Source organism: Lagopus muta, chromosome Z, assembly GCF_023343835.1.
Source record: "Lagopus muta isolate bLagMut1 chromosome Z, bLagMut1 primary, whole genome shotgun sequence".
Taxonomy (NCBI): domain Eukaryota; kingdom Metazoa; phylum Chordata; class Aves; order Galliformes; family Phasianidae; genus Lagopus; species Lagopus muta.
This window is the reverse complement of record NC_064472.1, coordinates 21,227,764-21,243,169: the sequence shown is the minus strand read 5'-3', so window position 1 is coordinate 21,243,169 and position 15,406 is coordinate 21,227,764. Positions and strand designations below refer to the sequence as shown.

Below are 15,406 nucleotides of genomic sequence, written 5' to 3'. Positions count from 1 at the left end.
CCTGAAATGCTTACTTAACATGTATGCTGCATTATTTACCCTATTGCGTTGTGGACTGTGATAAAAAGCAAGCAAGTAGTTGGTAGTTCTTTAGTTTGCATTTAATTTACTCTTTTAATCTGTACACCTTGGGGTATACAAGGATGGTGTCTAGCACGTTTACAAGTGGAGAAGGATAGATACTGATGACACTGCCTCTGTATGTGTAACAGCTGTGACTGCAGAGACATTCAATAAGGATGACAGAAGATCCTTTGAGATCTCAGAGGTCCAATGAAATGTTACCAAATGGTAACATTTTCTATAATAAATCTTTATTGATATCTAGTGTCATGGAGTGCATTACAGATCAGTCTGCTAAAAATGATGCAAGAAACTACCCTAACAAATCTGCCTTCCATTGGCAAGGTTATCAAGAGACTGCTGAAAGTAGATTACCTACTTGCTTTTCATGTTTTGTTCCAAATCTTCTGTAGTACCTATGTTGGCTATAACATGCAGTACAGCATCATCATGAGCTAGAAGAGCTTTGCTTGTAGGTATCATACTAGTTTCAAAAGCTACAAATCCTATTCATAAGGGAAAAAATATAAATGAAGGAATAATTACAAATCCTGCCTCCTTTGTTGAATAGATGTAGGTTCGGCTTACTTTTTTCTTTTTTTTTAATGTACTTTGCCATTCATAAACAGAAAAAATGTAAGGATTTTAATCTCCACCCTTACATATGAGTTTAGTACACAGCAAAATGCCAACTTCCAGGAAAGTTAATCCCATTTACCAAACACAAAGGCACTGTCATTCAAAATGGTTTTCCTCTTTTGTATCTAAATCCATGTGTCTAACCCGCTAGTTCTGTTCTTGTTGCTCTTCTATATTTTACTAAAAAGTATATATTAAAAAAGTCTTAAGGTTACTTACATGCATTACCTGTATTATATATTTTATATGTGGCACAAGACGATTCCTCTTCACTTAGTGAGGCCCGGGCAAGCCTCAAGGTTGGACACCCATGACGGATAGCCAGACACAGTGCAAACTGCATACCAGCTTATTACTGTGAAACTGCGTTTAATGCAGTAAAAGTCTATCATTACTTCTTTAGGAATATTCACTAGACATATGAAAGACTGCTGCTGGGGTATAAATTTCCTTTTTTGGGGGAAGGCCTTTGTGCCCTCTCAGAAGAAAGCGTAACTGAGTGATGTTTACAATTAGCTTTAAAAGGCAACACGTGGTTTCAGCTGTAGTATTCATTAAGTAGGATAAGTTGTCTATGGAAAAAAATGTATACTAATTTTCAATGCAGTCTTCACCTGCCAAAACGATATCAGCATAAAGTTACTTCCTTGTTCTTGTGATGTTACCACAGATCATCTTTTCAGACCACCGCCTGCTTGAGTGAAGCTCCAAACCGTGAGTGAAGCTTTTCTCTTCATGCTTTTCTAGTGCTTATGAATGTGAATCATCAAGTACAGCACAAACAGACCTACTGCAGGAGTTGGCAAAAAAAAACCACAAAAAAACACAAAAACAACAACAACAACAAAAAAACCAGCAAAAAGGGCTGTTAGTCAACTTGCTCATTCATTCCCTCATGTATCCTATTTCTGCTTACAGGAAAATTATTATAAGGCCAGAAGCTGTCTCCTGGAATTGATGCTGAAGTTTCTTCCTAGTTGTAGTCCTCACTTTCCCTGCCCTAACTCTTCTTCCAGCACGCACACTTTCACCCACATCCTCCGTGTCTTCCACCCACCCCATCAGAATCAGGATTTTATACACTCATTTCCTATAACAACTATTTTAAAACTTGCATTTTTTTTCTACAAGCAAAGCAATGAATAGTGCTAACAGCATGCAGTGTAAGATGTTCATGTAAGATGCTCAAAGCCTGATAGAAAATGGCCTAATAATTTTGACTTACTGTGCTGTGAATGGCTATATTTAAGTATGTAACCCCTCTTAACTTCTTTACACCATGGTGCAATATAGTTCACTTAGCCTAAGAGGAGGATAATGACAGCTTTATACAGGATCTCATGTCACACCTCCAAGTTTTCTTTTTATCTCCTAGATTACACTGCACATTAAAGCAATAGTGTGGATTAATCTGACCTCTGGCATTTGGGCCATACTAACCCACCAGTGCAGGTTTATGTACCTCACACCTCAGACCCTATCAAGAAATTTGGCAGTGGCAGCTTGATAAGGACGCCATACTTTACTGAATGTGTTCTAAAAACAACATCTGCAAGACACTTCTCTGGGACACACTTTTTAATGACCTTCCTCACTTGTGTCCCTCTTCTTAACTATTACCCATGTGGGTTCTCCAAGCTTCTGCAGCATCAGAAGGTGCTGTAAAGACGCAGCAGTGAGAATTCTTAAGTTTATGCAAAAATGCTAGCACCTGGAGAAAGGAGGGGGAAATCTGTGGAAAGACTGACTTTCTGGAAACTTGTCTAGAGACTGTTTATTTTAAGATGGTAAAATAATTCTTCTAAAATGGGTTAAATTTCTAATAAGACTGATCACATTTTTCATTTCAGTACTGGACTGATTAACAAATGAACCTGAATTACCAGCTACTTCAAAGTGAAAATTCTAGCAATGGGAGGTTTTTAGTATTGCAGCAGTTTAAGCAATCACTGTAAGCCATTCAAATTCTCTTTTTATTATTGTGGCACTGATAGTGAAATAAAACTACCTAGATTCCTTATCCCAAGCTGGAATATGTATTGGTATTTATGTATTGGAATATATATTTCAAAAGGAGGAAAAAATAACCAATTCCTCAAATTAAACTTTCAAGAAAGATGGGGCCATTCTAAATAATCTTAATTCAATGACAGAGTAGCTCAGGAAGTCAGTGGCTACTGCTGTAATGTTTATACACCTTCTCATAAACCAATAATAATAATTATACTTTTGGAATGGTGTTTCTGTTTTCTAATTCTATCCTTACTGAAAAAAAATCGGATTCTTTATGTTGAAAACTTTTTAATTATGGTGGTGACTACTGTAATAAAAGCACAGACCAAAGTAGTCAGTTGTTTCATTAAATACACACAAAGCTTTACAGAATTTGGATAATGAATGCACTGAGAGCATTTTAATGCACAACTTGAGAAACAAGTGGTAGTCCAGATTCAAAACCATACAATAGCGTCCTGAGAGATTCCTTTTTACACTTGCCCAGTGATATTTTTAAGATCTACAGCTTACAAAAGAGCCAGTGCTTTATTGCAGTCACTTTTCAAAGCAGCTCTGGCTAGCATTACATTCATTTTATCTCCTTTCCTTTTTTTCTCTCATTATCTTCTTGCTTTCTTCTCTTCTCCTCTTAGTTACAGGATTCCGTGGATCATAGATCTCGAATGTGTCTTCATCCTGCATGCTTGCATCTTTCACCTTTCTGCTCTTATCTTCAAACTGAAGTACATGTGACATCCTACGAAACAAATAAAACATGGCTCATATACAGTGACAGAAAAGTAAGTTATGATTTCTAATTATGATAAGCATGACAAAATTGTAGCACCATGTAGCAAAGAAGACTTAAGCTTTGCTATTTTTTTTTTCCCTTTTCTTATTAAACTCTGGTATAACAGGATAACCACTTCTATGAAAACACATTTTCACAAATACCAGCTGGAGTTTACTCTGCTGGACTTTATTTCAAGAATTGAGCTCTCTTGTCTTGTCTTTTTCTATTTAATGTATCTTCCCAAATGTACTGAATAATTTTCCCAGGAACAGGGAGTGTTTCTTGAGAGACTTTTCCTATTAGTCACTTTGGATTTCCTTTCACAGTTATGCAAAAGGAGAGAAGAGCTTGCATGGAAAACTAAGAAGGTGCACAGATCAACATGGGAATGCCTGAATTACTACTCTTCCACCTCAGATGGCTCAGATCATAATTTTTAATTATTTCAATGCTAAGCTAATGTTTTTTTCAACCCCAATATTTTCTACTGTTGATTAGAAATCTCATTTTCCCTTTTCAGCAAATTCCCTTTCCGGTCTGACTGACCATATTGCCATAATCTAGTCAAAAATTTCTTGGTAGCTGTATCCAGTGCCAGGAAAGCCTTAAGCTGATCAACTGTGGCCTTACTAATAGAAACCTACAATTTTAGCTTGGACTAAAAACAAAGAGATAAATTATTTGCACTGTCTAACAAGAAAGGGTTGGGGGAAAAGAGAAGAAAAATACTACGGATGCTTACAATTTGACTGATTGTAAGTCTCCTGGTCTTTACTGACAATCTTGTTACTTCTGTGTATCACATATCAAAACTTGCCTGCAGGATTAATGCTGTTCACCACAACAGCAATATTTTAAATGAGAAGCCCACATGACTACTTAATAAGACTATTGAATATAAACTCATAGTAACACTGACACTTATGGGCCAAAGGCAGCAGAATTAGAAAAAAACACCAAAAACTAAATTAATGATTTTTCAGTGCTTAGACACGTGACCAAGCAAAAAGCTCACTTAAGTCTGGACTCTGTTTTAATCAACTGTAAAAATTTCTTTAACTTTAGTGGCACAATAATAACAATGATTTGAGCAATTGAACTGAATATAAGCCTATTTATCTTTACAACACTAGATATTGGTAAAGTCTTTATGAAATAAGAAGTCCATGAAAAACAAGTCAGAATCAGAATGAAAGCTCCTTTACTGATGAAAGATTACTTTATCAGTCTCTCACAACATATAAGAGATCGTGAATAAAGCAAATTTTTCAAAGAGCTCTAGTACAGATCTTCACATGTAAAGAGAGAGAGCAGCAGCAGGTCAGTAGATGTGGATTACAGTGTTGTACTATTAAAGAAATTAGACAAAATTCAAAGCAATAGACTATATGGGGTGGAATGCTTTTGAAAAATCTTACATGCAGTAATTAAGATTTTTCAACACAATCTATTGTTGATGTGTGGGTTTTTTACATTTTTCACTGAACAGTACTGAAAGTAGGGATGCATATTACGACGTCCTCTGAAAATACTTCGTAAGAGTTGTTTCCAGTGTATAGCATTCAGTAGTTTATAAACCTCACAGACTAATTTAAAAAAATATATATATTTTCTTAGTCATATCTACAATTCAGAGTAACATAATGTACCATCAGAGTGATTCATGATTGTGTATTTGTAGTTTAATTATAAAAACACTGTATCACTGTGGAGAGACTGAAGTAATTTATTTTAGTTAACATGCTTTTTTACATTTGTCATATTTTTTTTACATATTAAAGATAAGCATCAGAATATGTATGTATATATTTAAAAATATATACAAAATCACTCCATCCTACACTAAATTAAAGTACAGTCCCAAAGAGGTGGTGTTACTACTCACTAAGTGGCTTTAGAGGATGTTAAATGAATGTGTACAGTGCACTCTCAACCATTTAATCAGCTGAAGTTTCAAACCATGACATAGCGTACTTGTAGGATACAATGCACAGAAATTAAATCTCTCTCTCTCATTCTTGGGTCTGACCATAGAAATAAGATGCAGCAGATATAGACCACACAGCATTTAATTTGTTTCCAAGAGCTGAAAGAAGTCACTCTCTCACTTCTATCCATAACTTTCCACTGAGGTGTTCCCAGTTATGATTAAAAATAAGCCATTACAAATTACTTTGAAACTCACTGAATGAATTTCAGATGCAGCTTCTCATAGGTAAAGTAAAAAAAACACAAAAGATTATAGTGAAGATTTTCAAAAATACTTCCTCGGTGTGAACTTCAGCTTATTTTTGCAAGGCACACATCTTCACAAGTATACCTGTTCTGCATCAGTGTAAATGCTAAATCAGACTGCATACTATTGAAAGAATAATCATTTGCTTCTTCTTTTTTTTTTTTTTTTTTTTTTTTTCAAGAACATGGCAAATATCTAGTTATCTTATTATCTTATTATATCTAGTATCCAATATTATAGTATCTAACTTTTTTTAAATTAATAAATTTAGAGTAATCTTACTCAAGCCTGCACTAGCATAACTTTCCAAATGCTGATATTGGGCTACAATTCCATAAATGCATGTGATATAAGTATTTCTTCTTCAGTTTATAGCTCTCTTCCCTTGCTCATGCTCCTGAGTTCAGCAAAGAGCTGTCTGCCCCCTTTTGCTTTGCACTCACTGTGATGAAATCTTTAGCTTCATCTCTTCATCTCTGGAATTCCATAATCTACCACTCAACTTCTGCTTATCACCAACTGCTGACAGTTCATCTTACACTTTGTAAGATCACAAATTTAAAGTACTTTTTTTCTTCAAAATTTAAAGGATGAAAGGTGTCAGTTCTTCTACACTAAACTCGAAACCCAAACTTTGGCAATGCAGGGTGTTTTTCTTTCCCTCCCCCTAAAAATTAGCATGAATTAAATAGCTTGCCAAAACTGATGATTCTGGGCTAAGAGTACCTCAGGGGCAGCAAATTGCTAATGATACGAAGTTGGGAGGATTGGCTGACACACCTGAAGGCCGTGCTGCCATTCAGTGAGACCTGGACAGGCTGGAGAGCTGGGCAGAACAAAACCGGATGAGGTTTAACAGAAGAGAGTGTAGAGTCTTGCATCTGGGGAGGAATAATTGCATGCAGCGGTACAGGTTGGGGGATGAGCTGCTGGAGGGGAGCTCTGCGGAGAGGGACCTGGGTGTGCTGGTGGACGACAGGTTGGCCATGAGCCAGCAGTGTGCCCTTGTGGCCAAGAGGGCCAATGGCATCCTGGGGTGCATTAAAAAGAGCGTGGCCAGCAGGTCGAGGGAGATGATCCTCCCCCTCTACTCTGCCCTGGTAAGGCCTCATCTGGAGTACTGCGTCCAGTTCTGGGCTCCCCAGTACAAAAAAGACAGGGATCTCTTGGAAAGAGTCCAGCGGAGGGCCACAAAGATGGTGAAGGGCCTGGAGCATCTCCCCTATGAAGAAAGGCTGAGTGAACTGGGTCTGTTCAGCCTTGAGAAAAGGAGACTGAGAGGGGACCTGATCCAGGTCTATAAATGTCTGAGGTGTGGGGGGCAGAGTGGTGAGGCCGGACTCTTTTCAGTGGTGAATGGAGACAGGACAAGGGGAAATGGCCAGAAACTGCAGCATAGGAAGTTCCACACAAATGTGCGCAAGAACTTCTTTACAGTGAGGTGACGGAGCACTGGAACAGGCTGCCCAGGGAGGTGGTGGAGTCTCCTTCTCTGGAGATGTTCAAGACCTGCCTGGATGCCTACCTGTGTGACCTGCTGTAGGGAACCTGCTTTGGCAGGGGGGTTGGACTCAATGATCTCTGGAGGTCCCTTCCAACCCCTGATATCCTGTGATTCTGTGAAATCGGAGTTGCTATCTTACCATGGATTTAGTGCTGGATAGTTTGAGTACTGATTTATTCCATGTGCTGGGCAGTATCTGTGCTTTTAGCTGTACCTATTTCCTGCAGTGTTAAAAAATGACATTCGGTACTCAGCTCTCTTGTGCATTCCAGAAATGAAATGTCTTGATACATAAGACTGAAATACCTGAACACATTTTAACTTGAATCAGAGACAACACAGTATTTACAAAGATAAGCAGATACACCCCTGCTAGAGTGGCATTCTCGGATGATTAATGCAACAGTTGGCAAACAAGACTCGAAGTCAATAGCAGATTATCTCCTCAATGTCCTTAAAATGCAGTAACTAACACAATACCTTACTGATCAGTTTGATTGCTTTCTAGGAGGTAACAAGTGGGAGAATGTTGGCTGCAACACTAAAAAAAATCAGTACAGCAGACTTCAAGAACTTTGCATTATGATTAAGCTGTGTCCAAAGCAGCATTTGCCAACTGGGCAGGAAAGGCCAGACCCCGCCTGCAAGCTTATCTGGGAGACAGACTCTGATCTATTGAACTACTGCAGTGCAAAGGCCCTTGTAAGAAAAGATAGGATATACAGTAATTCCTGTGATTTTGGGATGTGTGAGCCATGCACTGGATCTGAAGCATGTGCCAGCTGCTGACAGCTGGCAGTCATTTTAAGTGTAGCATAAGCAGACATCAAGTATCACATCAGCTCTAGCCTTTCCTGCACTGCCCTTTGGGAAAAACCAAAGTGGCAACCAGTGAATTTAATTATTTTCTGTATCAGTGATAATGAGGAAGCAATGAAAATGCTTTTGCACTAGTGCTGAAGCTGTAAACTGCATGTACAACACAATGCCCAAATCACTCATTCTTATACTAACTGAAGTGAAAAACTGCACTGATTTCACGCTTGTTAATCAATCTGGCATAGCCGTTGGCTGTTACCAACCCACCTGTTGCTCATTCAACCTTCCTTGTCCAAGTTACTATCCATGCCATGCCCTCTAGCACTTCAGTAACTTCCGTAGAGTGCCTGGGAAATAAGTTTAGGCTAACCTATGTCAGTGTTTTAAACAGCTCAACTTTGCAGTAAACCCTCAACAGGCATGGACAAATTCTGCCAACTCTGCTATAACGGCAGCAACTTTTGGCAGAGGCACTAACATCTCAAGCAGTTATAGTCAGGACTCATTTGGGGGTGTCTGCAAAAAGCATGGCAGCTGGTGACAGATCTTTTGTTTCTGCAATCAGCAGGCACTGAGGAATAAGAAATGAACAGTTCTTCACTCTCCAGATGTAGAATAATATGCTACTTAAAATGCAGTACTTAATGTATGTCTAAACTGGAACAATGAACATGGGCAAAAATTATATACTTTTAAATGCAGATGAAATGAATAGAACAACTAAGTACATTTCTATATAGTTTACAATACCAGAATTCTGTAAGTTATTCCTACATTTTAATATCGGTTTATTCCATCACGATGTTTAAAATGGATGAAGCAACAGTATCTTGCATTTTACAGGCTGTCTCTAATAAGAGAGAAAGTAGAGACCAATACGGACCTGCTGAAGATCTAGTGACTCCAAATGTGTAACGATAAAAGTACAATCTGGGACAGGTCAGACAGAAGCTTTCTTAAATATAATCATAGTTACAGAACCCTGGGTAGCATCTGCTCCTCTGCTCCCCTGTTTTCTGCTGACAACAAACCTGCTGTTTCAGGGGAAGAGATGGAAAGAAGAGGAACAGCAGCTATTCTAGTTAAAAAAAAAACAGGTATTGTCCCTGGAAGAGGTGTGCTCCTTAAGTAACTTAGGAGTGCTGTAGTTCTAAGAAGAGACAGTGTGGAGGTGGCTGGCTCCTGCCAGAGCCTGCAGGAGTGGCACATCCAGTGTCATCTTAGCTCCCAAGTGGGGGAGTTGGAAGCAATCACAGATGGTTAGCTTTTAGTTGAAAGGAATGTTCTGTTAGGATAAAGTTCTTAGCCAGATGTCTCAAATCTTTAATATAAGTAATTTTATCACTACAGAGTGTAACAACCAATCCCACCTTTTTCTGCATTCAACATCACTTGCAAGTAACATGCTACCTACTTTTCTCAATTATGACAAATGTTATGTACACTGAAGAGAAAAAAAAAAAAGCAGTATCAAGTACCTTACATTATATTCTATTTGCAATGTACATTTTTCCTGCAACTACTGTAAATGTGCTTATTAAACGATGAACGTGGATGTAGGAATGTTACAACGCCTCCCTCCCATCACCCTCGTGACATATAGGCAGCGGATAGATGCGTAGTTCATGTAAACAGATGAGAAAACAGATTAGTGAATCTGCAGATCAAAGCAAATGAGATCTCATTCCCAAGGAAAAAGCATGTTAGTTGTTCTGGAAGAATGAGCTCATTGGCACTCTCTTCACTTCCAGCAGAGAAGCGGGTGGCACAGCAAGAGGAGAAGTTCAGAAACAGAGACAAAAAGTAAAATAAATTGAGGAAGGTAAATAATAATGAAAGGATAGGAATGAGAAACAGAGAAAAAGAGACTGACCAAAATGTAAATTAAAAAAAAAATCAATTTACAATTGAAAATAAGCAAAAAATGTAAATCAAAGCAGGAGTAGAAGAGTAAGATCAAGACAAAAAATGTCAAAACCATAAAACAATGAGAATTTTATAAGAGGAAATAATGATAAAATTTAAACTTGTTTCCACTTTTTTTCAGATACTACAATCAAAACAAGCTTCTTGGCTCAGCCTGCTGTCACCACTTCTTGCATAACAGTGTCCAAGAAGTTTGCAGATAATTTTGTAAATGCAATCCAGCAGGACAGAGAAAATACATCTACGTTTGATGAAACCTGCAACCACCATTATTTTCATTAAGCAACAGAACTCCTGCTGGGAAGGTCTTCATTTCTATCTGCCCTATCTCACCACTGGCCTTTGTTATTTTACTATATGAGATAAACCATCATCACTCTTCATGCAAAGTAATCCAGTAATGCAAATTCCTCCCTCTCAGCTAGCGTGAAAAGAATCTTTTTCCCAAGTAATTCGATGTAGGTTCTGATTCTTAAAGCAGTGAGTATTAATAGCGTTAAATAATGCCACAGATACAAAATCAGACCCATCTCTTTCATTCTCAGTGTTTCACACAGCTACCACAAAAAGAGATGTGCATAGGCAACAAGCTTCCATGAGAATGTTTTGTCTCATTAGTTCATAGCATCTCTAGGCTAAATTATCTATGAAAGTTCCTATCATTTTGTAGTACTTCCACTGTATCAAACATTGTCCCAGTTTGGACCCAGTTTACCAAACCTGTTTGATTTCTTGTCAAAAAAGCTTATTATGCCCCAAATAATATTCTCTGGTCATCAGGATTCTGCTGTCATTGTTATCGCTGTAAGATTTCACTCCTTCTTTTTTCACTGCTCAGCTCCTCTATGAACATTTCCTTTCCTGAATAATTAGATCATTTGTCCCTTAAGCTTTCTGTGCTTTAGTAAAATCTTGTTTCTCAAATTTAAAAAGACAAAACAAACAACAATAGAAGAAAACAAAAGAAAAATCCAACTTGCTGTTTGAAAGAGAAATAAGGTTTGCTTTTCAGATCCAGCCAAATCCAAATCATTAGTTATTCCACTGAGTTTAATAATAGAAAAAATACTCAGGAAAGTATTCAGAAAACTGTTGCTGAAACACAAATATTTGCCATACTCAAGTAAGTTTTGTGAGTATTTAATTCTACTTGTCAACTTGTCAACTTGTTTTAGTTTATGAATATGGTACAGAGCACAGTTTTTGACTGAAATGTAAGAATAAATACAAAATCTTTTTTCAGTGTGGCTGTAAATGTCATGCACAATCTCCACCCTCCAAGCACTCTTATGGGATTAACTTGAAAGGAGTATTTTCTGAGTTTCAGATCAAGGGAGTGTTACTAGTCTCCATTCATTCAGATATTCACAATGGAGGTGACATACTATTGCTGCTGTTGAACAGAGCAAGAATATCCTCAATTCTCACCAAGGAAAAATGATTATAAATAAATCAAAAATGCCTCTAAGTATTTTTACTCTTCTGTTAGGTTAACTGCATAAAATGACCAGAAGGGAACATTTGCAGATATTTCTAGCATGCTGTTTTCTTGAGATATTCTGTTCAAATGCTATTTACTGACTTCTGTTCCAAAATATTCACTGTGAAAATAATAAAAAAGCAGTATTTTTACTAAGTGTTACAAAAAAAACTTCAATACTTCCAAAGCTTCTAACAATTTAAAAAAATATTAGTATACCTTTTCACTGCTGAAAATGTTGCTAAACTTTTTTTTTTTTGAAAGAGGACTTAAGTAAAAATCCAAGGTAAAATCAACTTATCAATGAAAAACATTATCCAGTTCTGAAGATAATGAAATCACTGGGTGAAAATTTGGACTTTCTCTAAGTACCATAATTAGAAATATTTAGACCATGATGATTTCTGATCTCAAGCATTTTTTCTACAACAAAACCAACCCAACAACACACCACCACAGTTATCCTATTGTTATGTTCTAACAGTCACAACTAAAGAATATATTTACAGTATATCTTTATCCCCTTCAGAAAAATGTTAAGTAGTCTGATGAAAGAAGTTGGGTGCTTTAAATAGACAACTGCTCCTGGTAGAATAGCCTGGTATGGGAGACTGTAATGCAGATTCCAGATGTTGTTCCAGACAGTGTACCAGCACAGAAAAACTTTACACAGCATTTACTATGAGGACATAAGAACGGCCATACCGGAATAAACCAATGATCCATCCAGTCTAGTATCCTGCCTCTGGCATGGACTTCTACAATATCTGATGGTCTAGAAGTCAGCAAATGCCTCCCCAGGTTAACACAGTCAGGGAATATTGTATCACCAGAGCACAGAGTAGGAGGGAGGGGAAGGAGACTGTTTCTAACATAAAAATACTGGATTTTCATAACTTAGCATTCAACATTTTCTGGATGTGCTCCCTCCTCTTTTGTTATTTCCTCTTCCCATGATTACATCCAAATCCATATGATTTAATCATGATACTGAAACAGATGATGTTGGGGTGCTTAAAAAGGTGTGTAAATACTCAGGAAGCTTAAGCTAAGCTACTCAAGATTTAGAAGATTATTTCTTCATTCTTCACTAGATTTGTTGGCAATAAATAAAATGTAACATTTCCAGATAGTAACCGAAATACTAGATATCCCTTGAGTAAAGCATGGATCATCTCTGAATTTAAGTGAAACAGTAGTTGATTCCAGGCCCAGATGCCTAGTCCAAATAAACTTAGACATGGGGGAATTAACAAAAAATAAACAAACAAAAAACCCACCCCAAATGCTCTGAATTTCTCAAGCATGCCAAACAGCTAGAAGCAATAAATATATAACTTCTTCAGAAGAAAAATTTGTTAATACAATACTACTGACTGTTTAGCAGTGAGCTAGCAGCTAACATTTACATATCAAGGTCTGACTGCGTTCTAGTGGTAAAGGGTTGAAGGTGGATATAAAATTGGAAAGATTTATAGCAGAATGATTTTTTTCCATTCTTCCTTTAAAATGCTGAAACCCAAACAAACACTTGTATTTTGCCAAACAGAAAAGAAACCCTTCTTTCCAATGTGTTTCTAATACAGACCTCTGGCATGCATTTATTCTTTGTAACAATCAAGTAAGTATTTTGTCTTTTTTTTTTTAACTAAATGTAGTTGAGTAAATCAATGGCCTTAGCAGGAGAGCCCTAATACAGAGCCAGATTTTCCAGACTAGTGGAGGAACGTTGGCTCAAATCTGGATGGGAGGAGGGGAGCAAACATGGCTTTAATCCATCTTTGTGCCTCACTGGCATAAATTACAGCAGCACTTTTTCTTTCGTTCCCCAAGCTAGCATTGGCATGTGAAATTGACTGCTGCTTAGCTTGCAGGAACTTACTGTGTTTGTCACAGCTAAGCTTCTACAGCTGAAACTGCAGATACTGCTGCTAATCTTGAGGAAACCATATTTCATAGTCATTGATCTAAGGCATTATGGCAAAGAAAGAAATGGCATTCTAGAAAATATATACAAAAAGGTTAGGCTTATGAAAGAAATACAGCCATTTTTTAGGTGTTTATCCAGAAGGATTTCACAATGCAAAGTTTGAGAGCAGATACTGCATAAAGTAAGAAATCTTGGAAATAAAAAGTGGAAGACTTTTATGTGTAGTAAATATTAACAGTGTGCATCACAGATTTATTTCTTAATACAAATGAAATCCTGTAATTTAAAAACTGATTGGCTGAGCTCAACATTTTACTGATTCCAAAACTGCTATTTCAATGAAAAAAAAAAAAAAAAAGTAACAAAACAAAAAAAATCTAGTCTACTCTCTACAGTAGACACCAAAGAGATTGCATCTTGATGTTTTTTTTTAAGAACCATTTCTCTCTCTGTCGGACAAAAAATATCTTACTAGAAGAGTATGAAATAAATAAAATACTGTATTCCCACTCTTGATTGCACCAGATTTCTCTTTGGAATCAATGTTAAATATTCTGAACCAAACTTCTCCTTGTATTATAAACAAAAACATTTTAAAAGACAATAAATGGCCTAACTACTGAGTTGGATAGAAAATATTTTTACTGAATGTACAGATTAATTTTTCGTTTGTGCTGGATTAAAATCTAAGAGTTTACAAATGAGCAAAACATTATACAGTTAAATTGCAGTGAATGTCCTAGCAGAAGGAAGTTAGCAATAGCACACAATGCTCTCAAAATATTTAACTGTCCTCAGTGGTTGTTTTTTGAAATTCAGGGCTGGGAATAGATTACAGGATATGACATACAGAAAACAGCCTGCACTTTAAATAATTAGCATTGAACTTCACTGAGATTTTTGTCCATAGAACAAGTTAAATTACTAAAATAGACCCACTGAATTCTTATACACGAAATTTGTCACAAATAACTGATAACAGTCATGTCAGCGTTATTAATTTTTTAAATGCATTTAATGCATTTCTGTTTGAGAAAGACCCTTCCTCACATAATTTTCACAATATCCTTTTCACTGTAATTTGAAAAGGTATTTTCAGGCATTAACTTATTCACTTTGATTTACAAATAGTCCTATTTTTCCTATTCCTCAAATTAATTAAGATTTAGAATAATGATCTAGATATATTGAGATCAAGCACAGTTCAGACTCAGCAAAGGTAACTAACCATAAAAGAATTTTAAACTGAAAAATCATGTGAAAATCATAATCTCATTTCAAATACGCCTCTTGCACATTCTTTCCTGTCCCACAGTATATCTGAAAGCTGAATGTATTTGTTATTTCATATCAAAGAAAGACAGTAAGTTTCAAAGTCTAGACATCCTCCCAGAAATACTTAAGCTGACTGTCTCATTTACATTTATTGCTTCTAGTTAAGGCTATAAAAGTATTCCCTTGGGAAAGAAAAAGCCAAACATTCTGAAAGATCAAGCTTTGTAGTTTACATCCAGCACCTCAGATTTCACCCAGGAAATACTGTAGTGCTTTGTTATGAAGCAGTGGCACCACGTACTGTAGTAAGATGAACTATGTAGCATGCTGAAAGTCACACACCAATTCTAAATGGCCTGAGTGTGCATTGCTTAGAACAGATGGAGACTACCGATCTCAAACAAGAAGAAATTATCAATCTGTAGCTGCATGCATAATGAAGGAAAAATTACCGGTCTCTGCTGTAAAACTAAACGCAACAATAATGTGAAACCACACTTACCAGGACTCAGACTAGCATTGTGTTTCAAGCAAGAACAGAATAGTGCCTCAATGCAATGTCCAGTATATACCAATACCTTCTGGTCCTCTTCCAGCATTTGCTGCCTCTTAGCTAATATGCACTTTAACTATGAACTTCACTTGCTTCGAATTGAATGGATGGGCATATACTTTCAACATATTTACCCCCAAAAAATCACGATTTGCAAGTTTGTGTTGCTTTCAGGACTTACAAGGTATTGTAA

The 15,406-nt window shown here is 36.8% G+C and overlaps 1 protein-coding gene across 1 annotated transcript in view; it reads right to left on the bottom strand.

Moving 5' to 3' along the window:
• Positions 1-3,087: 3,087 nt before the first annotated feature.
• CWC27 (CWC27 spliceosome associated cyclophilin) overlaps positions 3,088-15,406 on the bottom strand; it is a 118,967-nt gene continuing 106,648 nt past the window's right edge. The window contains exon 14 of the mRNA XM_048930677.1: positions 3,088-3,454. Coding sequence (XP_048786634.1) covers positions 3,292-3,454 — 163 coding nt within the window. The 3' untranslated portion in view covers positions 3,088-3,291. The remainder of the gene's footprint in view (positions 3,455-15,406) is intronic.